Source organism: Platalea leucorodia (assembly GCF_965183815.1).
Source record: "Platalea leucorodia genome assembly, chromosome: 4".
NCBI lineage: Eukaryota > Metazoa > Chordata > Aves > Pelecaniformes > Threskiornithidae > Platalea > Platalea leucorodia.
The window spans coordinates 54,339,335-54,364,036 of NC_138826.1; the positions used below are offsets into that span (position 1 = coordinate 54,339,335).

The 24,702-nt window shown below is 40.3% G+C and overlaps 1 protein-coding gene across 7 annotated transcripts in view; it reads right to left on the reverse strand.

The window, feature by feature from the left end:
• SOX5 (SRY-box transcription factor 5) overlaps positions 1-24,702 on the reverse strand; it is a gene marked incomplete at its 5' end in the record, with an annotated part of 291,635 nt that overhangs the window by 18,704 nt on the left and 248,229 nt on the right. For 3 of the 7 annotated variants that reach the window (XM_082308710.1, XM_082308706.1, XM_082308707.1), the window contains 2 exons: positions 8,472-8,617; positions 13,537-13,714. The exons of 1 other annotated variant lie outside the window; for it this stretch is intronic. In XM_082308710.1, the coding sequence (XP_082164836.1) occupies positions 8,472-8,617; positions 13,537-13,714 (324 nt within the window). Of the gene's footprint in view, positions 1-8,471; positions 8,645-13,536; positions 13,715-24,702 lie in introns of all 7 variants that reach the window. 3 more of the 7 variants (XM_082308708.1, XM_082308705.1, XM_082308709.1) reach the window with 1 other exon arrangement.

Below are 24,702 nucleotides of genomic sequence, written 5' to 3' on the forward strand. Positions count from 1 at the left end.
CTGAAGACAAGACAGAGTCCACTGAAATAAAAAGAGGAAAATCCTCAATAACTTAGCAGGGGTCAGGTCCCTAAGATTTTTTTTTTTAATTCTTTATTCGAGAAAGAATGACTTCCTCCGTAAAATATATTATTTGACTTGGAAACAAACTGATGGGAAGTAGCAATTCTACAGGAAATGAGGACACTGAGGTCCTCCTTGTCTTTGATTATGAGCTCTGAAAGATAGCGTAAGTCAGGATTTTTAAATGAAAACGCAGGTAGAGATGGCGCAGCCCATTGCCTTAAAGAAGAAATAAAAAAGGAAAGCAAAAGCAAAGCAAAATGATGAGACGCTGCTTCCTTCCTACAGGTTTTTACAGTGCGGGCATAGGCATCGACCTCAACCAGGTCCAGCTGTAATCCACTGACTGCAAATAGGTTAAGAGTTACATGACCCAGTTTCTCATCTAGACTGCTTTCTGGGCTGACATGCTCTGTAACTTTGCGCGAATTGTTCAGTCGCTGGACCTTCATTTCCCCAACTAAGCCAGATGGAGATCGTGACATTTTCCCACCACTGTGAAGAGTTTTGAGATCTCTGGATGAAATCTGCTGTGTACATTTTAATGAAGGATTTCACAGCAAGTCAGAAGGAGCTGCTACAACTGATCAGCAAGGAAAGGAAGGGTTAATTGAGGAAGAGAGGTGGTACAACAAAACTGAAACAAGATGAAAATCACAACCCAGGCAGGATATCCTGGGAAAGAGGGTCTACACGCATGTAAAGAGAAAGCAAGAACACAGTCTCTGCTTTCCTGGCAATTGTTTATTAAACAATGGGCGACTCAACTGCGCATTACAGATATATGGACTATTCTTTTCCAGTTTTCCCTAGAAGGTATTAAAATTATGAAGGCTGCTGTACCTTTGCTTACATTTCTTCCAGCCCTAATGAAGAAGTTGACATGCTATCTAGGCTATCTCCTAAGAAAGAAACCACATTTTCCCAATCATGCAGTAAGGCTTAGCTTGTCTACTTCCCAGCATCAGCATCAATACAATTAAAAGTAAAGTTCTGCACCCCCAAAACATAGTAGTGGCTCTTTGCCACACAGCTAAGTGAACACCTGCATACTAGGATGGGCAGAACAGCACAGACTGATCCCCCAGGAGACTAAGCAGGCACAATTCACAGAAGAATCAGGCTCAGCCTCTATTACACTGGAGAGAGGTATTGCACTGACGCTGGTGCCCATGAATGTGCTGAAAGCCCTAGCTATTGGAGGCACGTGATTATGTAAAAATAGTAATAAAATCTCAGGAAGTAATTAGCTCTCATGGCTGTAGGGCACAGCTTAGAACTTAAACCCAAAGACTCAAAAAGCTCAAAAGACATAACAAGAACTCCAAATCAACTGTATGGTTTTTTTTCAGGAGGAAGTTGATCCATCTTTATTGGGCTTAATAAAATTTCCACTAAGGTATAAACAGCTGCAGTCCTCCCTGATCCACACTAGCCTGTGAATGTTTCCAATCCCAGCCCTTTGGAGTGAACGAAGACTTAAATTCCCATTCAGACTTCAGCACCTGCAAGGACCCAGAGTTCTTCCCTTGCCTCTTTGCCTGATCTTCTGCTTGCCTTTAATAGGAGCTTCATGCACATGTCCGTGGGCAGAATTTGTCCCTCCCTCTGTATGTTTCATTTTTTATTAGCTAACCTTGCCCATGCATCCCTGCTATAATGATGTACTAAAGACACACACACATACACGCTTAATTTTGTGCTGAAAAATGTATCTGGGCATTTAATAGATGATGGTCAATCAGGAAAAAAAAAAAGGCATTTTAAAATAAAGACCCAAAGTCCTTGGGGGAATAAAAAACCCCCTCATTGCAGAATCTCTCCCTCCCATGCGTAGGCACTTGCTAACTGAGAGTAGTGGCACTGTGACAAAAGTAGCAAAACCAAAGGCAGGCTTTACGAAAAGGGAAGGGGGGAGGGGAAGTCTTCCACTGGCCATCTGTGAAAATAAGGCATGTGGCCATTAAATGCAGAGGCTGTAAATATAAATATATACACAGGCTCCACAAAGCAAATGGCAAAAAAATAATGGGGGGGAGAAGGAAAAAGGAATAAACTTTCAGCTGAAGCAAATCAAAATGTTTAATGCTTAGTTACCAGCGCTGGGCAAAAACAATTTTGATCTTTGCAGTGTGCAAACCTGACATGTGGTTTTAATTAAATTTGAGAAAAGTTTCAGGAGAAATGACAATGGATACAGTAGCCCTGTTGAATAGAGGACTCCTTGAACATGAATGATCCTGTTGAGCCTGCTGATTGGACTTACTGAAAGGCTGACATACAGGGTGATGGATGGGTGATGACATAATACCTGCTCGCCTTCTTGTCATGCTTTTTGAAAACTGTCTGCTCTGTGTTGATAGCATTAACAGAGGACTGCAACCCGCATACAAGGATTTCTGCTGGCAAAGAACCTCCGTAAGACAAAATTAGGAAGAGGGTAGGGAAAACCGTAATAAGAAGGGGACATACAGTTGTTAGGACAATACGTTAACTTTTGTGTTGTGGGACTGTAACAGTCCATTGTCTGCAAGATACTCCCTGGTCCCCACGTTGTATAATAATTATTCCAAACAGAAGGATTTCTGCTCACACTGTGAGAAGAGAACAAAAATATTACACTGATCATCTTTCCTAGTGTTTTACAGGCCAGCGAGGAATAGAGTGGGCTACAAATTACAGGACATACATATCAGCAGTCTGCTGAACTTGCAGGGGTAAGCGTGTGTGTATGTAATGTCTGTGGGTAATATAGCCTCTGCTAGTCACTGGGAATGCTAAAGTACTTTTCCAGTAAAATACTACGGAGATTATGAAAATGGGCAGGTTTTAACTCTTAAAAAGCGATTCAATTTATGATGTTAGTACTGCACCTCTGGACTTATTTCCAGTAGGTTTCTCCTGTTTGGGAAGCCCGGCTTGTGCCAGGTCCTGTTCTTCCCAGTTTCAGTAATTACAACTTACTGACTCCAGTCTGACCCACAGACTGTCAGTGTCTGCAGCAAGCATGGGGTCAGACTCTGTTTTACCAACCCTTCTCTTTTCTTCTCCTCTCTGCTCTCCTCCAGTTTCTTCTTGACTTTCTGGTTCAAATTTAACCATTAGGGGAAGAAAAAAAATCTTATTGAAGTAAAATTCTCTACTGCAGGAGAAATTTAAATCCCATGTGTTAAACCAGCTCCTCCTTATGCCTTTAGTAAAGTGAGCTCCAGTGTTTTATTTCTCAAAGACAGCAGGATCTGCGGGTTTGAGATTCTTAATATCCCCCTCCTCCCTGAGGGGAGAGCAGGGACAGAATTCATTTCAGCTCAGCAAATCACAGCAGTCTCTTAAGAGTTAACTCTGCTATCCCCATCCATCAGGCAGCCAGCGAGGCATCAGGAAGGAATGATGGATGTAAAATTATTACAGGGCTGCCACCCGATATACTTACTGCCATTTGTAACTAACGCTGGAACTGACACACTTTTTTCATTATTAAACATCCACATTAAGTCAACATTGGTCACTGTCATTTCATGTTTGGCACTCTCTTAAGGGGAAGAGGGAGAGGTGGGGGTGGGAGTGGGGAGGATGGTGGGAGGAGGGGGGGGTGGGAATGGGAGTAAAGGCATCCTGAACCCGGTGTTCCCTAAGCATGAGTAATAAATAGGCTCCTGCTTACAATGCTGGAATAAATATTGTTACAAATAGCTCTTTAGTTACAGCCCAGCAGACAAGTACATGTCAGAGCCTTTTAAAAGGACACACTCCAAGCGATAACAGGGAGAACTTGTATCACAGGTTAAGAAACACTTCAGCACAGGAGGTATAGGTATTCGGATGCACTCATCTCAGAGCGTGCTGCCAGCGTGACTGCGACCGTACACATCTGAAATGCCGTGTGGCTGTGTATACTTACACAACCGTCCCAGCTGCCAGCACCTTCAGCAGCAGGCGCCAGCATTCGGAAACCAGTACCTGCGTTTGTACCAGTGATACGCAGACACATGCTCCAATACCTGCTTGTGCGCCCCCTTCCTCCTTTTTTAGTTACCAGGGTACATACACAAATGTTTGCGAGCCTGACTACAGTCAGAAAATTACTGGCTAGCTCGGTGCATGTTTGTGCTGTGTATCTCTGAACGAGTGCACTGTAGGCTCTTATGCATGCACACACATGCTGGCTCTTTGGGTTTGTGTACGTCTCCTTTGCAGAGGAACGGGCAGTTTTGGGGCCGAACAAATAGACTGGAGTCCACTTGCTGGTGTTGCCCGTTCCGGTGTTTGCACTAGATGACAATCTGTGCTCTAAGCTACATGTATAAAAGGTAACATTGTTTATGTATAGTACATATCAAGCTATAATTAACTGTAGATGACAATTACAAATAAAACTATGCTCCTGGGTTTCCAAGAAACCAGAAAAACATACACACACACTTCTCATTTATACACGGAAATGTTTCCAAGAAAAGTAATGTAAAAATATGTTTTATTGCATTTGCAATTAAAATAGGTTTTAGTAAAATCCATGTTCATCATGATGCTCATAGTTTTTACTGTAATCCTCTGAAAATCAAATCCCTCAAGATGGTCCAAGTTGGATGCCCATAAAGTGACTCACCCAAATCATCCTAGCCATTTTTTAAAATCTTTTCTCATTTATGACTCCTTTTATACAGCATCTCTCCAACTCCACAAAATTCCTGTCTGACTACTGCCTTACGTCTGGCCGTCCACAGGGATCAACCCATCTGGGAACACAAGCGAGATAACGGGTCATGTACATGTGTGGAGAAAAGCCCCAAGAGCTTTAACAGAGGCTCACAAAGATGATTTCCAGTCCTGAGCCTGGCTGGCCACCCCCGGCAGATAAACCCCTAGCAAGAGTCTAACATACACGTTTAGAACTGCATAGAACCCACCTCCACTGGCAGGCTGTGACAGCAATTCATGCAACAAGAAACTCAGCAGGTCTCGGAGAACCGTAAGTCACTATAGCTACACGAGCCCCTGCAGCAAAGAAGGGAGGAAAACTGGGGATAGCCCCAGACGGGTGTTTGCTGCCTGTAAAGACTGAGATCGCTCTACAGGAAGGAGAGTGATCTCTGTTCTGTACATAACTATAGACATAATGTACATTTCTAAGTATGAGTATGCCCACGGACACATAGCTACACTAGGCTAGCCCTCTTTTAATTCTATCCCCCACCTCAAAATCTCCTTTTCAGGAAACAACCACTGAGCAAACGCAACATCCCAGAAGTTCAGGGGGCTGCCTCTAAGTCTCCTGGTGCGACCCTGAGCTTCTGAAGGTAAACCCTCAGTGGTAACACTGCAGCACTCTATTTCTCACAACCCACCTTCCCAACTATTTCTTCTTTCCCCTGAAAAGAGGGAAAAACAGAATAAAATTCATTTCAAAATAGCAACACTTGCCTTCCTCTCAAATCCTGCTCTTAACAAAAGAGAAAACTCTAAAGTGCTACATCAAACAGCCACAAACTGTAGAGAAGTTGGGATGTTTGGATCTGAACTTCACAGCTGGCTAGTCACTGGATGGCCTAGCGCATATACAGGGAAAGGAGAACAGGTACCTAAACTTCACAGCCTATGTCTTTTCCTCTGTTGGGTCAAATGCAAGAGACAGCTCAGGAGACCCCACAAGAAGTTAAAAAGTGCATCTTCTTAACTAGTGCTTAGTGGCTTAAGTGGTCACCCCAGCAACTCAAATGCCATCATAGTCTAGGAGAGCTCAAACTTGGTTCTGTCCTTCCCTGTCTCCACCAAAAATAAAATAAAATAAAATAAAATAAAATAAAATAAAAAAAAAATAAATCAGTGTGCCCCAATAAAGCTTTGGCATTTATTGTATAAAATACCCCAAACCCTATAGTTGCTTTAGAAAAATTTTCAATTGAGCAAACAATTTTTTCTTCCTGCTACCTTGTAAAAGAACTCCTCTCTGCCCTCCACGAGCCCACCAGGAGGCATGAATTAGAGAGGAAAATAAACTTCAACTGGGGTTGAGGGTGAGAAGTGAAAACAGAAGGGGTAAGGAGAATCCCAACAATAGGAAAGTAACAGAATAAAGTGAATGCAGATGGTTCCACTCCTGTTACTTAATCAAAAGGCTGTGCAGAGTCACTAGAGCCAGCATAAAGTCATGTGTTAGAACAACAGCTGATCTGTATTAAAGAAGATTAACTCGCAATGCCATGGTGGAGGGCCTGGGATTATTTTATGTACTTCCATTGCCGAACAAGCCGTCAGCACAATTACTGCCCTCCGATGTGAATGACTGATCTGTAACCACAGCTAAACAGCATGCTGCTTAGGGGCCTGGGTGCTTCATGAAGATGAATTTCCATACCATCAAAGTGCTTTTAATGGGCTTCCTGATCCAACCACAAGGCCTGCTTTGCAAGTATATAGAACTCAGGATGAAGGCTTCCTGTCCAAAAGGATTTGGTCGGTTGTCACTTGACAATTCCCAGCCAGCACAAGGGAGGAGAGGGGGGAGATAGGTAGAGTTGTCTCTGCTCTGGAGGATTAAAAAAAAAAAAAACAAAAAAACCAACAAAAAAAACCCAACAAAAAAAAAGGGTACAGATGCTTTCTGAATGCAACCAACTGCTGTATCCACAGCTGAATTCAATGCGCTTAACAAATAACGGCAATTTAGCTATGCTTGCGAGGAATAGCTTGAGTCACTTTGCATTAGCATCTGGCTGAGTGTTAAAGTCATTTCTACACGGGGAGCAGAGAAAAGAAATTTCTGCTCCGAGCATCCTTTCAAGAATGCTTAAATATTTGAATATAAATTCCTTTGTGCTTGTGATCACTTCTTCTTATATCTGACACTCTGCTTTTCCCTTTTCCCTTCTGGTACTCTTCTATGTGAAATGCCGTAAACATGCTCCATCCCTCTCTTTCTTTCTCTCTCCCCATACCAGCGCTCTTATTCTTCTAAGATAGATTGTATGTACCACCAGATACCTATTACACTGACCTCTTTTTTCCTTCCCCTTCCTCTCAAGAAAGTGCACGAAATTGGAGTCATTTCTACATCACTTACACCCAGGATAGGCTGATGAAAAAAGTACAGTAGCGAGAGACTCACATGTACATTTAACATTCATTACCCAGGCTGCTGGCTTCTCACAGCTTATTGATCAAACTCCATCTAAAAACAGGGAAAATGGAAAGCTATCCAAATTAGCAATCTGCTCATTCTGGACAATATTGTTTGACTCACAAGCTTCCTAGGATGACTGACTTTCAAGTTTCTCCTAAATAGCTGATCATTTTTATTCATTCTATTTATCTGCCTATCCCAGTGAGTCACACAAGGCCTCCCAGTGAAAAGCCACTAGAAGCGGTTTCAATAAAATTCAGCTTACACCAAATGCAACAATGGTCATCTTCGTTGTACTGCAGGATGAAGGCTGTATCATCTCAGAAAATATTGCAAGGGAAGAGAGAAATTGAGGAAAAAGTCTTGCTAAGCATATGATGTTGAGATGCACACAAGAGTTCGGATGTATATCTTAGGTGGCAGTATTATAAGGACAGCTCACTATAAATGTGGCAGCAAGGACTGGCAGGTCTATTTATCCTCCATAAGCCAGGGCAGTGCACAGAAAGACATCAGGTATTTCCAGAGAAAAGCAGCAAATCACAATCTCTTTGACATATGCGACCGTTACAGTACATACAAATTTTACTAGAGAATATTCACTTTGTCGATATTCTGTTATAGCACAACTTCACAGGCCAGTTCAAAAGTAGAAGGTGGTAAGGCCCCAACGTTCCGCTGCTTCTAAGTCTCACTGCAAATATTTGGTTCAGTTTGTGTTGTCAATTCTCCATTTTTTCCATTTTGTTAAGTCATCTAACGTGACACGACAGTGCTACATTGCAGTGGTCACAAAATATCATATATGACAACCTCACAAGGCTAAATACCCAGAAGCTCAGCCTGAGTATCAGCAAAGCTTATGTTCCTAAAGAAGCTTGAATATTTTCAAATCCAGCTCATCTCACAAACACATGTAAGCATTTCCATAAAGCAAGATTTCCACTTAGACCCAGAGATTTCCAAGATCACCTTCTCATAATACATGTTGACAGGCTGGAACAGAGAATTAGTGGCTTCCAAAGTTCTCGTGAGGGCTTTAACTACCTCTGCCTCCACCCCCCTCTTCCCCAAGGGTCTCTAGGTCTCTCTCTCATGTCAGCTTTTGGTTGTGGTTTTCAATTTACTTTTCACTTTTTCCGGAAGAAAACAACTATTCTGTTCAAAAATGGGGAAGAAGAAAACAGAGCAAGAAAAAGGGGGAGAAAAAGGAGGAAGAACCTATGTATCCGTAAGAAGAGCCACATGCAATCTCTGACCCTTTGCAAAGGGAGTCTGGGAAACTCACCTTTTCTGTCCTGCAGTTATTGAGACCCAGGCTATTCACAACGGCCACCTTCCCATCCAGCACCTGTTGTTCCCTCCGAAGTTGTTCCTTCATCTGTCGGGCCTCCTGGATTGCCTTGGTAACAGCATCGTGGTCATTTAAATAACCTGACGACGTGATAGAAGAAAGGATATCTTAAAAAAAGAAAGTTACAAGAAAACGCTTTAGCTTTCATCAATGAAATGCACCAATAGTTTATCATTATTAATGAGAAAGAGTTAAAAGGTAATGCCCAGAAACCCATCCGTGCTTTGTAATTCTGTTACTGTTATGACAGAGCCACCTGGATAGAAAGCATGGGAAACCTCAGTGCCAAAATCATCGTCCTGATATTTGATCCCATTAGTTTCAATATTTCCCTGATGCTGCAGAGGTTAGCCCTGTGGTTTGTGTGCAGCAGGATGTAACTGGATAAGAGTTAGGGGAAGCTTTGATCACGCCAGCAGTCCCAAACTCTTAAAAATAGACCATTTCATTCTTCCCCTTCTTAAAACTTGTGAGTGCATTAAAATAAACCACAGGTGGCGGTGGTTTGCTATAGATATGAAATGCATAATGGCTGGGAAGAGAAACCTCATCCACTGAATGCTCCCCACCACCACCTGTCATTCAGAAATGTGTAAGAAACCACAGCTACACGGACCTACATTCCCACTCCTATTCATGCTGCTAATAGTAGGTCAAATGTCCACTGTTTTGCTGCAAATTCACAGCCTAGGGCTTAGCCTTAGTAGTCGCTGAATTATTTCCTTTTAAAATGTTACAAGCATCACCGGCACAGCTAATACTATTTAATTTTAAATGTGACACTTTGTCATTTTTTTCCTTTAGCGTACTGTAGATTATACTTATTATGATCTGCATGTGATTTGTAGGATAGAATACTGATGGGAGACTCCAAGCCCCAGTCTATTTTTCAAACATTAAAGGAGAGGCTAATATCTATCAATCTCCCTCCCCCTCTCCACATCCCCACACGCGCGCGCACGCACACACTTCTTTCTGTCTTTTAACTAGGGCATAAAAACGGCATAAAATGAATCTGTAATATGAAATTGCCCAGAAAAGGGACTTCTGTTTGTGACATGAGGCTAAATCTAACCAGATCCATTGGTGAATTGTGACAGATGGAGGGACTGTGAGACAGAAGGCAGGCACTAATCACACACAAAATGACCGGCTTGCCTCAACATGTTCCATGGATTCCAGCAAACTTTACACCCTAATCCATTTTTAGAACAAAAAACATCTGGGCCATAAATCCTCTAATCTGCCAAAACACGCTATTAAATCCCATGATTTGTTGAAAAACACTAAGATTAAAGAAAGGAAATATAAAATGGCTAACTGCCGTGTTAGGAAAGTGTTATTAATACTCTTTCTTTGTCTCAATTATGAATGTTCTGTTCCTAAAGAGCCTTGTCTAATCATGTCAGATTACACATCCTTGTTGTATTGCTAGACTCTTCTATCTGATCCGCTGATTGCCAAAAAACGCAGGACATTGTCTTGCTGCTTAAAACATTTCAGGGGAAGAAGCTGATGTCAGATTAGTTCAGTGCTGTGCTGCTGTCAGGATTTTAGTTTGGTTTGGGTTTTTATTGTTGCTTTTTTAGATTGCAGACAGAATGGGACTGTTATTCCCGTCTTCCTTGGTGCGCAAAAACTAGAAAGAAAAGTTTCTGCATGGTTTGACTCTTGTTAATTGTACTAACGGTTAGCTTTTGGCTAAATACCCAGGAACCCTCAGAGTTTTATATGAAATAACTTGAGCCACATTGCTTTTATCAAATGACCCCGTTCAGTAATTCCCAGCCAATGGAATTCCAGTAATTCCAGCTTTCCCAGCATAAGGAAGGATATAACCTGCACCAGCACGGTGCTACCAGCTGATTTTTTTTTTCACCTCCATTTTATCAACTTGCTTGGTTTCTTCCCCACTTTGCATCTGTTACTGATCAAGCTTGCATGTAGTCAGAATAAATTAAAAAGGAAGCAAACAAACAAACAAACAAACAGTAGTATTACTGCTGGTTGTGCTCTTGATTAGGCTAGGTATAATACTTTCAATCTGTAGTACAGCCGAATTTGCCTAGGAACTGGAATTCATGCCCTTCTCCAGACTATTTGGCTTTTCCTGAATACTGCTATCTTTGAGACAGTTTGGCACATGACAGTGAATAAAAGCAAGCACTCCTTATGTTTTTCAGTAGCTGCCAAGAGGCTGGTGTGCAGGGAAATGATTAATATAGAAGCGAGTTGAATGTAAATTATTGTTGTTTAGGGTAGGTGGTGAATTATTGACAGAGAGGGGAACTGCATTACATAAAATGCACTTAGTTACAAGGATTGCCAAACTAGCATAGAGATGTTGAAGATAATGGCAAAGGGCAGAGAGAAGTTGTTTCTGTTTTTAGTACACGGACATATGCCTGTTCCCAAAAAGAAGTGCTTGGATTTAAAGTCATACATGAAGCCACGACATTTGTGACGGCTCAGTCTGTAGCATAATTTATATGCTATGAGGATAGCTCTAGAAAAGGACTACATATCTGTACGCCTGAATGTGGCTACACTCTTAATCATAGGAGGCTGTAAGTTTACGTCCTCCACAGACAACTGAACAATACATGAGCATTTCTCCATGTCACAGGCCCCGAGCAGCCTGAAGAACCGCTTTCAGAGGACGGTTTTAATTTGAAGTTAGTGGCAGTGAAAAGTGACAGCTCAGCTGCATCCCAGCAAGGTGGGGTGTGCACGCTGAGGAGAGACAACTTGTGCCTTGCACTGACAGCTCCAGTCATTCAAATGGTGGAAGTAACCGTCTGGCAAATGACCGCATGCTTCCCAGTGACCTTTCCTGGAGGGATCCATCGCTCAAGATAAAAAAGTAATCCGGTTTCTCTACCATTTTGAGAGACCTTAGTCCCTTTGCTAAAAAGGCTATCAAAATTTTTTCATGGCGTAGCTCCTACTGGAGGGTGATTTGAAATTGTATGCACATGTTTTTAAGACCATCACATGGTTTTATCATGGTAATGAGTTTTCCTTGCTGTAACTTTGGTTGGATCTGACCTAGCAGTTAGCAGGAAAAGACTCTGCAGTGTTCACAAGCCTTTCATTCTTCCAGTTCTCCATTAAAGGATAGACCTTTGTTAGAAGTAGGCTATGTCTGTCCAGCTCCTGCACCAGTTAAAGACTGCTTATCTTATATATACAGTATGCACAGTGACACTGCTCAGCAACCTCAAAAAGTCACTTTCTATATTTGTAGCTGAGAGATATACAGCAGTGAACTCTATGTCATTAACAATAACTTAAGTATGTTATCTTTTGCTCCACAGTTTTCCATGGTTTATTAATGGTATAACACATTAATTCTTCTTACAAGAGTGACCTTTAAAGCTCCATTCATCCTCACAGCTTTTATCCAATTACCTTATCACTCATTACAGGTACAGAGTTTCAAAATCTGCATTTTGTTAAAAGAAGTAAATTGTGGGGGTCTCAAACCTATGAAAAATATCAGGTGTGTAGGGAGAGAAGGTTGGAGAGGAGAGAACAAGAGACGTCCTGCCACTCAGATGCAGGTCAGATACTTAACTCCACATCTAACACCTAAATGTGATGCTCACTCTATTAGGGACAAAAAAATTAATGTGAAAAAATTGAAACTCGATGCATTGTACATGGAGAGCAGTAGGGCCAAGCAAATTAAAGATTAAATACAGTATTACCTACCACATTTAAAGAGTGTAGGGCTAATAATATCATACGCATTAACAATTAGCAATGTGATATTTACAAAATATTTATATAATTGTAAGATGTCATAACAAATAAAGTTATTTTCTTTTCTAAAGGCATAGAAGCATATTCTCTGTCTGATATACGTAACCATCATCAACATTAGCAATAATCATGTATGCACAGTGGGAGAGTAATACAGTGGGAGCTAGATCTGTTTTGAACTTTGGACATAACTACGGGTCTTCCTGGTGTCTATGTAGGTAGAAGGTGGACTACAGAGAACTTGCGAGAGACCCATAAAGATACAAAATTTTACTACATAGCGCAGAAGTATCACAGAAACAGCTTCTGATAGGTTGGACCTATGGCTTCTTTTGTTCTTCGTGTCATCTCTGAAAGTGGCCAGCAGATGTTTTAGGAGCAGCAAGACCCACGGTAGCAAAGATACAACAATCTACCTCACTTAATTCCCTAAATAGAGCTTGATTTACATCCCGAGATCTTAATTCAGGTTATATTAAATCACTTCATGGAATAAAATATTTCAGTTAGAAGGATGAAGAATGGGGTGTGTACACATTTTACTTATACACACAAAGAACAGTCCCTTTAACACATCAGACTTGTAAAATCACCACTAGGATTGGTATTATTTAGATGGCCCTTAGGCAAAGAGGTAATTTTGACAGGAGGAAGAATTAACGCTATTTTGTGGAACAATGTTAAAAACAGCCAGTCAAGACTTTTTGCAAGATACATCATCAAACTTGTTTTTTTGAATGAACCTGGTGATTATTCTGCTTATTAGATCGAGGTAAAATAATGCTCTGTGCAACTTTTTAGCAGACTAAGGATTAAACCTGTAATTTTGCAAAGATGTATTTGCATATGTAGACTTTTAACCTAAAGGGAATTTTTTTAAAGTTTATCTATCACTTTTAGACGACATAGTACAACATCATGGGTCTTTAATGCCCACCATTAGACAGGTCACTGTCTTTAATGTATGCCATTAAACAAACAGCATTTACTAACTTTTATTGATAAAGCAATATCTGAAATAACACAGGTGTTTGTTTTCTGAGTCTATAAAAGTTAAGATACTCCTCCTGAAATGGTAAGTCTGTGGGAGTTTCTTTACTGACATCAACAAATGTAGCATTATGGTCAACCCGTGACAGCTCATAGACCACTGTCTGGCACTGGCTGATAAATGCCCACTTTCCAATAACATCTGTTAATTGTTATAAGGAGGGACAAATGAAACTGAGCTTACCTATTGTGTTAGCTCTGGCCGAAGGACTAGCTAATGTTGCTGGCACGGAGGATTTTAGTGCACTGGCCCCACTATTTATTCTCAGAGTTGGCATATGAGGAGAGGTGGGTGATGTGGGAGACTTGCCATCTGATGTCTTGGGTTTGGCTGAAAGGTTCAGAGGCTGGGCCACTTCATCCTATGACGAGCACAAGAAAAAAGAATGTTATTAAAAAACTGCTGTTGGCACACCACTGTCCAAGCAAAGACAGTTGTTTTCAGCTCATATGAACTTCTAAATCCAAAAGGTTGTATGATATATATTAAGATCAAATGTGATACCATCTTGTCATTTCAGTGTGGAACTGAGATGACTGATAAACTGGAAAATTAGCATGACACGATCAGAAAACATCCTTCAGTTGCACTTTGTATGCAAGAACTGTCTCTGAAGAAATTATTCATGTCAACCAGATGTATGTTTCTATGATGAAAATGAAGAGCATTTTTACAGTTACATTTTATTGTTATTTTATTTTAAACTTGATGTGGATGAATTAAATAAGAACCGAAGAGCATTTTCACTTAGAATTCAACCACCACCACCCAAATTGGGCAAATGTGTTTGAGTGAATGGGTTTTCAGTTGGGTTTTTTCTTTTTTTTTTTTTTTTTTTTTTTCTTTCTTTAATTTGTGCTTTTCTCTGAACTTCCCAGGCTTAGAATTCCAAGCACAAATATATCATAGGTAATAAATACTTCTCTTTCACCACAACAAGAGAGCAGGAAGAACCTGCCCTTTCTTTCCACAAAATTTGAAACAACGTGGATAATTTTGCATAAGCCCCTAGATTTTTTCATCATCTGCGGAGCCGGACTTCAAGATTTCAGTAATTATTATTATGTAAAAATAGAAAAATTGGGTGACATTTTTTGCAGGGTAACTGGAATTACTCCTAAACCTGGCTTGATTACACAGAGTAACAGACAGTGCCATAAAACACAGTAAAATTCCAAGTCATGTATTTTTGTTCGACCACAATAAAGTACATAAGGGGCAAAAAAAACCAGGGAAGGAAGAAAAATCTTTACAGTGAGGGAGATTTTAACTGACTTTTAAATAATCAGAACTAATGGATACGGTATTAGATCCAACTGCCACCTATTAGCTTAGCTTTCCTCTGACACGGTGACTTAGGAAAGCCACCCTTTAGCTACAGGAAGTGTTACGTCACACAACCGGGTTTCGGCTCTAGGCACTGAAGAAGCTGATTCTGATCTCCCTAAGTTGTAAGAACATTCACTGTTATAGCATTATTCCTAAATTACAGCAATGCAAAGCTGACTGGAATTAGACTCATAACGTTTGAGTGTTTTACTGTTACCACTAAGGTATCTGTAACTACTATCATATAATACTGATTCTTTTCCACAGAGGGTGGTGTGCTGCAGTAAAGAAGGAATTTTATAGTTGCCTATCACTTGTGGAAGTATGATGTAGATGTGCATCTCCAAACACAGGACAATTCTGCAAAGCACTGTCATGTAACTCTTCCACTACCTTAAAGAAGCAAGCTCTGAGCAAAGCACTTTTGATATTTGATTATTTCTACACTTTTGTAATAGTCATGGTTAAAACTAAATTAAAGCTTAGCAAAGAAATCTATCAGGGACATTGTGGACAAAGCTGTCATCCTTAAAGTAGTATTTAAGCCATCCTAGATGCAACTTGTGCATAAAATAAAGGGGGAAAAAATCAATGCATAAAATGGACTTAGGAGCCTATATTCTGTATTCTCAGAAGTGACTTGGGCACTTAGAAGGCAGAGTTCTGTTGATCTTCTAGGAGACTTAAGCTGCAGGGTTAAAAAACGTCACCCAGTTCAACCAGCATTTCACATTTTAACAAGGTACTTGTTACTTTACAGAAATACAAATCCATCTGTATTAGAATAAAATAGATTAGCATATTAGCCAAATGGAAGGGGACTTGCTCTGCTGTTCCGCCGATTTCAATTTAAGAAAAAAATAAAATCCCACAACAGTGCAACTATAATGTTGTAAAATCAGTAGTGAGATAGTTGCAAAAAAGTGTAAGTACAAACTAGCCAACAAACCAACCAACCACAGTGACCCTGTTCTAGACAAGAATCCCTGAAGAGCAAAGTCATCCATTTGGAAGACAGTATCAGAAGCGATGCAAACCTGCCCACAGACTTGCTTTGGTTCAATCCAAGAGGACTTAGTTTCCATGTATATTCAATTCTTGACTTCTGCTGTAAGTCTCAACAAAAGGGGCTGATTAGTTTCAGGTATGGTACTAAAAGCTGCAGTGTGCTCTCTGGCCACTGGAAATGACCGAGAGCAGCACTTCAGTTCATACGGAGCAGCAACCGGTCCCTGATGGGAATGGCTCTCACTCGCTGCAAAGTCAGCTTTGATTCCAACCTGCATCCTCATATTGAAAGGTTTTTTTCAGTCTCGTCCTTCTGACTCAATCCCTCAGCTATCCTGTCCCTATGAAATTTATTTCCTTCCCTCCTCTCACTCCTTTTCCCTTTCCTCAGTTCTTCTGTTCCCTTTTTTTAGCCTGGTGTGAAGGCAAGGTCTTGTACAAGTCCACTACAGAACAGTGGTTTTGGTCTCACTTAATGCAAGTTAGAAACGGGGGAGGTGGTTTTTTCCATCGTAGGCATCCGGCAATGAAGCTGTCTGCACTGTAACTATTCTTGGTAGTAACAATGCTCTTCTTCATTCAAGTCAGCACAGCCTTCTCTGGAGCCAAGAAGTATAAGGCCTTGTGGAAATAATAGTAGTCGACAGTTCCAGAGCTGATAAATGTCATTCCAAATTGCCCCTTCATTCACTTTCATTGTGTGTTCAGGCTAATGGTAAATTAATTGGAGGTCACAGAAGCTTGGTTCTCATAAAGGAGGATAAGTAAACAATTTTCAGCTACTATATGTATTTACAAAATGATATTACTTCACTGTTTGGTCTTCATAACATTTTTACTTCTGTTATTTCAAAGAGCATTCTCAAACCTCACTGGAAGTCAGACACATTAAAAATTCAGTCAGAGAGCTTAGAAATCCTACGTTGGATCATGAGTTGATAATAATTTAAGTAATTTCCTTTACCACAGTGGAACTATACTGATTTATTCTATGGGAGTCTAAAAAATATCTGGGAGACAGGTAATAATATACAATTGTGTTAAGTGTGAAGATGACTGTTAGGATCTTCACTCCTATACTCAGTGAGCCATTTTACTCTTTTTCCTATCTGCAGACATAAATTCAAAATTCTCTGCTCTTCCAGTTTATATCAAGAACTGTACTGTCTTCATTATTGATTTGCGCCTGCGTAACCACAAGAAGAATTAGGTGTTGGCTTACCTTTATTTTTAACTATAAAATCTCCCAGCTAACATTCTGCCACATTATAGATTAGCAGGCTTCACTCTCAGTTATATCAAGGCTGTGTATAAGTGCACCATGACAGCTAGGGCAAACAAGAGTAATAAAAAGAAAAAAAATAGATGTAGCATGTTCACTCCAGGTAGATGGTATCTTTCAACAGCCAGGAGATTCGATTTTATACAGTGGGATCACAGAATCTAGAACTACTCCCTGTGTTTAGTTTTTATTAGAGAAAGCTCAGTATTGATGGGTCCCCGTCTGTTTTTGACATGCAGTTATTCTAACATGCCATTGATAAGGGTTTTTTTTTTTTAAAGCCAGTATTTTTTAGAGTTAAACAAAGTCAAACATTTATTTATATATCAGCCAAAACGATTAATGCTTAGACCAGAGGACGTTAAGACCCAAAAGGCTTGTAATAATATAAACACAGATGTGATGAAAGTAAAATATCATCTTGATTAAAGGTTATGAAATGTTTCCTTTAAAGTAGCACATTTGTCTAACAAAACAAAACACACACACAAAAAAATGTGGAGAATAAAGCATAAGCGAAAACACACGACGGAGGGCTAATAAAATGAAGTACCCACAGCAAGAGCAAAGCATTGGTAAAGAGATTCCCATCCCCTGTATCACAGCAGTGTCAGAAGAGTCGCTATTTTAGGGCGCGCTGGTGGTTTGCTTCCCAGGATAGGAAGACTTTGGTCATTAACCAAAACTTTGGAGCTCGAAGAACTTTAAATTCTTGATTTGCTCTGGACTTTTTTCCCAGCTGACCTCTAGACATACAAGGGAAGAAAGAAGAACACTGCATCTACACCAGAATTCGGGGGGCAAACAAAATATTCAAGAGTTGTATTTTGTAGCTTCACTCAACCTGGATTTGTATAACTTTGAGCTTTCATATTTAAGCATCAGTCACTGGAAATCTCCAAATATAAGTGCCTGACAAGTAACATTTAAACAGAAATACTGCTGGTAAGTTGAGTGTGCATCAAACTGCTTTTATAAGGTTTGTATGATCCTTTCAAAAGGTAAAATGCTAGGTAAACACAAAGTGCTTATTAATATGGGAGGGAAAAATGAAACAGAGAGAAAAGGAAAGGATTTGGTCAGAGTCATACAGTAAGGTAGCGACAGAGTTTCAGACAGACCCAGAGTTTCAGACAGACACTTCTGACTCGCAGTCACCAGTGTTGCAAATAGTTGGCTGAAACGGTGTCTTTTCTAATCTTTCAATCATGCTGTCTCTATTTACTTCTTCCTAAGATAAAAGGTTAATTTATCTCTATGGAGAATGGATATGGAAAAAGATGGGAATAAAATCTGATTTTGAGAATCTCTCTAAACCGTTTATTAAAAATGGCACTATTTCAACACTAAGAGCTGAATAAAAGACTGATAGCCCACATGAATGAACCAGTCTCAGAGAAAGAAAAAAAGGGTGGTGGTGGGGAAGAACCCAGACGATTCATTTGGATTTCATAATCTCACTTCTTTTCACATATTTTAAAGATTAGTATACTATTAAAATACAGTTACTGAATTATTGTACTGTCATTTAAATCCAAGTGCTGTATCCCACTGTGGCACACACTGAAGGTCCAGGTTGCACAGTTTATTACAAAATCATGAACTACTCTGTGTATCATCTGACTGGCAATACAAATGTGCTTAAATGACCTGGCATAAGCACAGCCTAGCGTGCTCTACTAAAGAGGCTTTTCATGACCTCTGGGAACACATTCGCCACATCTTGCTGCCTATTTAAATGACCTTGACAGTACAAATTACAGCCAAATGAGTTAGAAATAGAAGCCGGAGAGGGGGTTTCTAAAAGAATGCCTCTGCCACCTCACCAGAAACAAAGCCTCATTCCCCAACCCTGGTTCTGTTTCCTCCAGATCTTCGTTTCAACAGAAATGCAAAATACGGAGCACTTACTGGCATGTCTGGGGCAGAAGACAATGATGCTATTGTTGCCCACTGAACAATGCAGCCAGTCAGTGGCTTATCCATTCAGTCTCTTCATCATCCAGAAATGCCTAACTAAAATATACCAGAAACCAAGGTGCAACAGCATATATACAAAGAAAATCCTTTGGCATCACTGTCCCTCAAGCCTACGGTTGCCCACACACTCACACAAAGATACTGGCAGCTTCCTTCACATCCCCTCCCCTTCCTCTGAAGCCACTCATGGTGAAATTATCGGTAGTGATAATAAGAAGCCGAAAGGTAAAGGCAGTTGTGAAACATGTTGTATAAATGAATCATGCTGCTGATATTATCCTCACTGATGAAATAATTGTATTAAATTAAGCAGGGATGTTCACATGACAGGATGGGTGAATTAGATAATGCTCATCTGCAGCTGTACCTCCTCCTGCCACATTCTCAAGTTTTGATTAAGAATAATGTGTCCCTTCCTGCAAAGGTGGAAATTTCTCTAACTACATAGAAAAAGAGATGGAGACATATAAACAGGCATCTTGGTTATGATATGATAATAAACACAACAGAATTATTCTTCAAGTTCAGAGAAGTCAGTTTATCCTACCCTTGCCCATGAGTTTCAGTGCCAAAAGCAGAAGGCACAACTAGACCCTTGTCAGAAAGGAAAACAAAAAGGCACCAAAGACAAGGCAGAGGGCAAATATTAAGAAGAACTGCCTTCTTTCTTTCTGATTCTGCAAAGTGCACACTTTTCCTTCTGTGACAGATAGCTGCAGAGACAACTCAGCCTGGATTTCTATCTATATCCAGAGCAGATTTTTTTATGGTGTTGCTTTGTTGAGTATCTTTTCCTGAATGCGTTGCTCTCAGAAGGTAGACACTTTCTGGACTTAGCACGTTACCCAACCAAAGTTAGTACTTCCAGTCTTTACGGATAGTGCCCGAATACTCTTATACATGAGACTCAAAACAAAGGGGGGAACTGAGCTGCCTTATATTTTTGACAAATATTCTTTTTGTTCTCTCATCTGCTTCTTTTAGGGGACTACTCAAGGAATAAATTACTCCTAAATGCTGATTTATAAACTGGGAGTATTCTTGCACAGTCTCCATTCCTGTTCACGAGGAAAAGTGGTGCAGGAACACACCAACTTAATCTGTTTTGTAGTACCAGGGACAAACAGGATTTTTTCCCAGTCCTTTTTTACGACGCTAGGGGCTCTCGGTGAAGATATTCTCTGGGGACTTTGTCCTCTCAGAAAGATCTCTAATATCTTCCCCTTTCATTTTTCTTTACAGGAAGCCTAGCTGCCAGGAAAGAAGGCTGCAGTTACAAGGACTAATTTGCTGCCCTGGAAACCCCAAGCTTTGATTTCGTCTAGTCCACATGTTGTCACAGTAAAATAAGGGAGCTGCTGGGTGGTTTTCCCTTTGTATTTAGCACTGTTGTTTCCCGAAATTGTATGCAGGATTCACAAACAGATATAGGAAGAACAAAAGAGGAGCATGCAAAATGACCTGTCCATATACACGGAAGGCCCTAGGAGCTGGATGCCTTGCCCTCCTCCCTACAACCTTTTTATCCAATGCACAGCACTTACTCTGTAGTATCGCTCTATTCTACAAGCCACAGAATACAGATGCTGAAATCACCGAGGACCAAATGCCAAACAAGTCTAGGATCATTTTAGTCCTCCAGCTAGCTCAAACATGGAAGAGCGCGGGCTGTTTCAGCTGCAGGGCAGCCTAAAAGCAGTGTCTGTGGAGAGAGCTACGTAAGTCCTCTTCAAAGCCTACATCCAACGATGGCCTGGGGCAAAGGCCTTAATTTTGTGTAGCAACTGGTCAGAACTCTGCACACAGAACCCTAAAAGCAACTCTGTAAAACTCTTCAGAAAAGACAAGTGCTGCGCTGGGACCTAGCTCTTTGGGGTCTCGTGGAGCTCAAGGCAGGCTGTTTGGCCAACAGAATACACCAGGGCATGCAGCTTAGCAAAACGAGCAGACTGGTATGTGTTTACCCAAAATTCATTCATTTAGTTTCTCAAATCCTCAGAGAAGCATCCTCCAAACCACACTTGCAGCTCCTGGCTGGCTTTGGACTGCCAAAACGCCCACCATCCTTGTGAAGTCTCCTGGTAATCTCCACAGACAAATAGCACAATGTGTTTGAGGAAAGCGGCTGGTATGAGATTTCTAGGCTATTTTTGCTTGATGATGAGCTTTCAGTCACATCAACCTCTAGGGAAACCTGATGACTTATGGATGCTTATCCCAACTCAGATCCAAACTTCAAACATTCATTTTCATCCATACAAAAGTAACTGACTTACTCCTATTGCCGTTACTTTGCTGTTCAGGCATTTGCTCTTCTGTTAGACTGAAACAAGCAGAAGTGAGAGTGGCTTACCACACTGCTTAGGACCTAGTATGTGGATTTTCAGTACAGCCTGAAACAAAACTGCAGGAACAAAGAGCTTTTAGCATTTGCTTGTACCTCATCATGAAAAAGCTCCTTCTCACTCTGCATCTCTGAGTGAGCAAAAATTTAACTCCATAGCCTCCTTTACAAAAAAACCTTCAGCAAAGCTTTTTCTGAGCAAATCCTGCCAGTTTTGGCCTGAAATGAGAAGGGTCCATGATCAGTAGAGATACAACATGAGCCAGTGCAGAGACTGACCACTTCGGATTCTGCTAGTCCATACTTTGTGCCAAACCTGGGTCCTGTTGTTAGCTTTTTGCTTCTAATAATTATTGTTCAGCTGTATTTCTCACATCACTGCTGTACCTATTTATTTGGTATAATGCTATTAAGGAAGTGCTTCTCTAAGAAGGCTCAAGTCAGCTGCTAAGCAGGAAGAATGACTTAGGCACAGGTCAACAGGGATTGACGCAGATACTGCAAATCTTCAGGGGAAGACAACAACTGATTTTTTATGCTTTTAACCATGCAGATCACTTCACAAGAGGTAAAAATCATTAGAGAGGTTCACAAAATCGTGGGGGACAGGAGGGGAAAGGATTCTTCCTAGAAAGAATGCTTCTTCCAAACTGCCCCCACTGAAATACATGGCAAGTAGTAAAGTGCAAGAGGGAAAAAATAACTTCTCCAGTGTACCATAGGAATATTAATTAATTAAAGCTCATAATCACTCTGACAGCTTTTAACTTATTTTACAAATGGGAAGAATAAGGCACAAAGTGGCTAAATGATTTGCCTAATCTCGCACAGTGAGTAAACAGCTGAGTCATAACGAAGAACAGAGCAATTGCCACTCTTATTCAGACCAGCGTTTTGGGGTTTTTTTGATACTGTACGGAATCTCCCAAAATGTCCATCTGCTTCAAAAGAAGTTGCAAGAAAAAGGAGATAGTTGTCAGTTTGATCTGTGGCATGTATTCCTGAACTAGTGCTGGGTAGAAACTGGAGTGGCCCGTGCCCTGAAGCATGATGCCTTGAAGCCTGGGTCTCGGTTAGATTTTTTTTTTTTTTAATCCTTGCTACATAATTCTGTCCCAATAAAACCCAGAAGTCTAAACATGTGGTGTTGTGTCCTTAATAAGGCACTCTCCCACCCATAACAAGGCTGTTTAAAAATGGAAATAGCCATTCAACTGGATTTTGTTTGCTGTCTAAATTGAACTTGGGAGTCACCACCTTCCAACGAATAATCCCCAGTAAATGTTAAGCAGAATGAACAGCAATGAAAACAACAAAACCTGAAAGGACGGGGAAGGACTTGGAAGGAAATAAAACAAGGACCTGCAAAGCCAAACAGCATTACAAACTGGTACATTTTAAATGAACAACAAGAAAACAGAAGCCACACTGATCAAAGCCTCCCACCTCCTCTCTGTGGTGGATGACACCTTCGCTGGGAGCACACCACCACCTCTAACCCCACACCTGCAAAAGGAATTAATTTCAAAAAGAATACAGACCAAAGCATACCGTATCAAAACACATTAGCAACAGACCCCTCCTCCTGCTGTGGTCAGGCAGGAGAAGCAAAGATGCTGCACAGATTCTAAGATTCAGGGGAAAAAAAAACCCAAAACAAAACAAAAAAAAAACCCCAGCTGTTGAAAACTTTAGAAGAAACAAGTCAAAAGACCTTGAAAGAAAAAAGATTTCAAACAGCTTGGATAACTGGTAGTGGGCTAAGAAATTCCTTTTCAAAAACCACCTGTGCTTTCCCTGACTCTGGATATCTCTATGTAGTCTAGGTAGATTTTTCACGAAGAGAGGTAGCAACGTATGCGGCACTACAAGTAAGTAGTGCAAAGATAACATGCACTGTTTTTATTTATAGATACATACAACTGTAAGAAAAATGTCAAGATGTGTTTTGCAACTGTAGATATGACCTGCTTGACAATTTGTTTTTCCAACTAATAGCTTTTCAAAGGGAAACTATCAACACAAAACTCATTCGTCTTTAATGCTTGCGTGCTATTAACAACATCTGAGATGACTAAAATCAAAATGATTTTACAACTCTGTCTTGCTGGGTATTTTTTCATTTCACCTCCTTTTAGCAGTAAGATGAAATCTAATCAGCAGTTCCAGAAACTGGAGGGAGTTTAACATACTGTAGGGAATGTTCAAAGCAAACACATGCTCCATCATCGAGCACTGCACGCATAGAAAAAGGACTTGTTTAATATTTATACCCCACTCATAACTACACACGTGGGGTTAACTACTGGAGAATACACCTGTTGGGAAGGGTCGTTCCTTTTCCCATGCCATGATCATGCCTTTATTTATTGCTGATTCCTTGGATCATGCCAAAGAGACTCGGGTTCAGTTCCTGATTTTCCAAAAAACTTTCTCTGTGAACTTGAATGAGTCACTCGTTATCTAATCTTCTTCTGCACACAGTCACTGACATCTTTGCGAAGTTATGATAAAATATTACCAAATATAAATTTTTGTGTTTTGCACAAGTGTAAATGGCTACAGGAAGTAAAGGGCCACCTCTTTTGTCTCATTTCTCTACTTACAAAATTGGAGAAAATACGTACTTTCATCTATGAAAAGGGTTTCTTCTATGCAAAGTGGGCATACATCATATATATGTTTATCTAACTGCATGGGGACACCACCATTTACAACCTTTTAAGTTTAATAAGTTCTATTGATATTATATAATTATCCTAATGAACATATTAATCAACTTGTAGTTCCTTTTTTTTATTTGCTGCTGTCAGTACTGAATGCAGATTACAAGCAGAACAGTGTTGAAGAAGTATTCAGCCCCCCTTGGTGAATAGACTTCAGATCCTATTCCTGATTCACACCAGCAAAAATGAAATCACCATCAGGACCGGTATCGGGGCCAAATTGCTGGCAGGCACAATGAACCACTAATTGCTGGATTCATTAGTAAGACTCATAGTTTGTCCCCATGAGATGCTGAACACTTTCAGCTCCTTTTAAAACCTAGCATCTTAGAAATTAAAATTAACAACTGCAAACTAGTATTTCTGTTACACTGTAGAAACTCAGCATGAATTTGAAGTCAGATCACAAGAATGCCAAAAATCTATTACATAAAATTAGGCAGATTTTTATCTACCACTTTCCTGTTAATTCTGGAGAACATGCATACATCCATACACAATAGATATTCCATGCTGTTCCTCAAGCCTAAACAATTGGTTAAAACAGTTTTTGTAAAGCTGAAAGAAGACAACTGCCTTAAAAAATACCTTTCAAATAGCCCCAGCATCATGCTGCTAAGATTGGCCTATTCTTTTCAGACATAAAACAAATGTCTATTTAAGAACACATCCAAATGCAT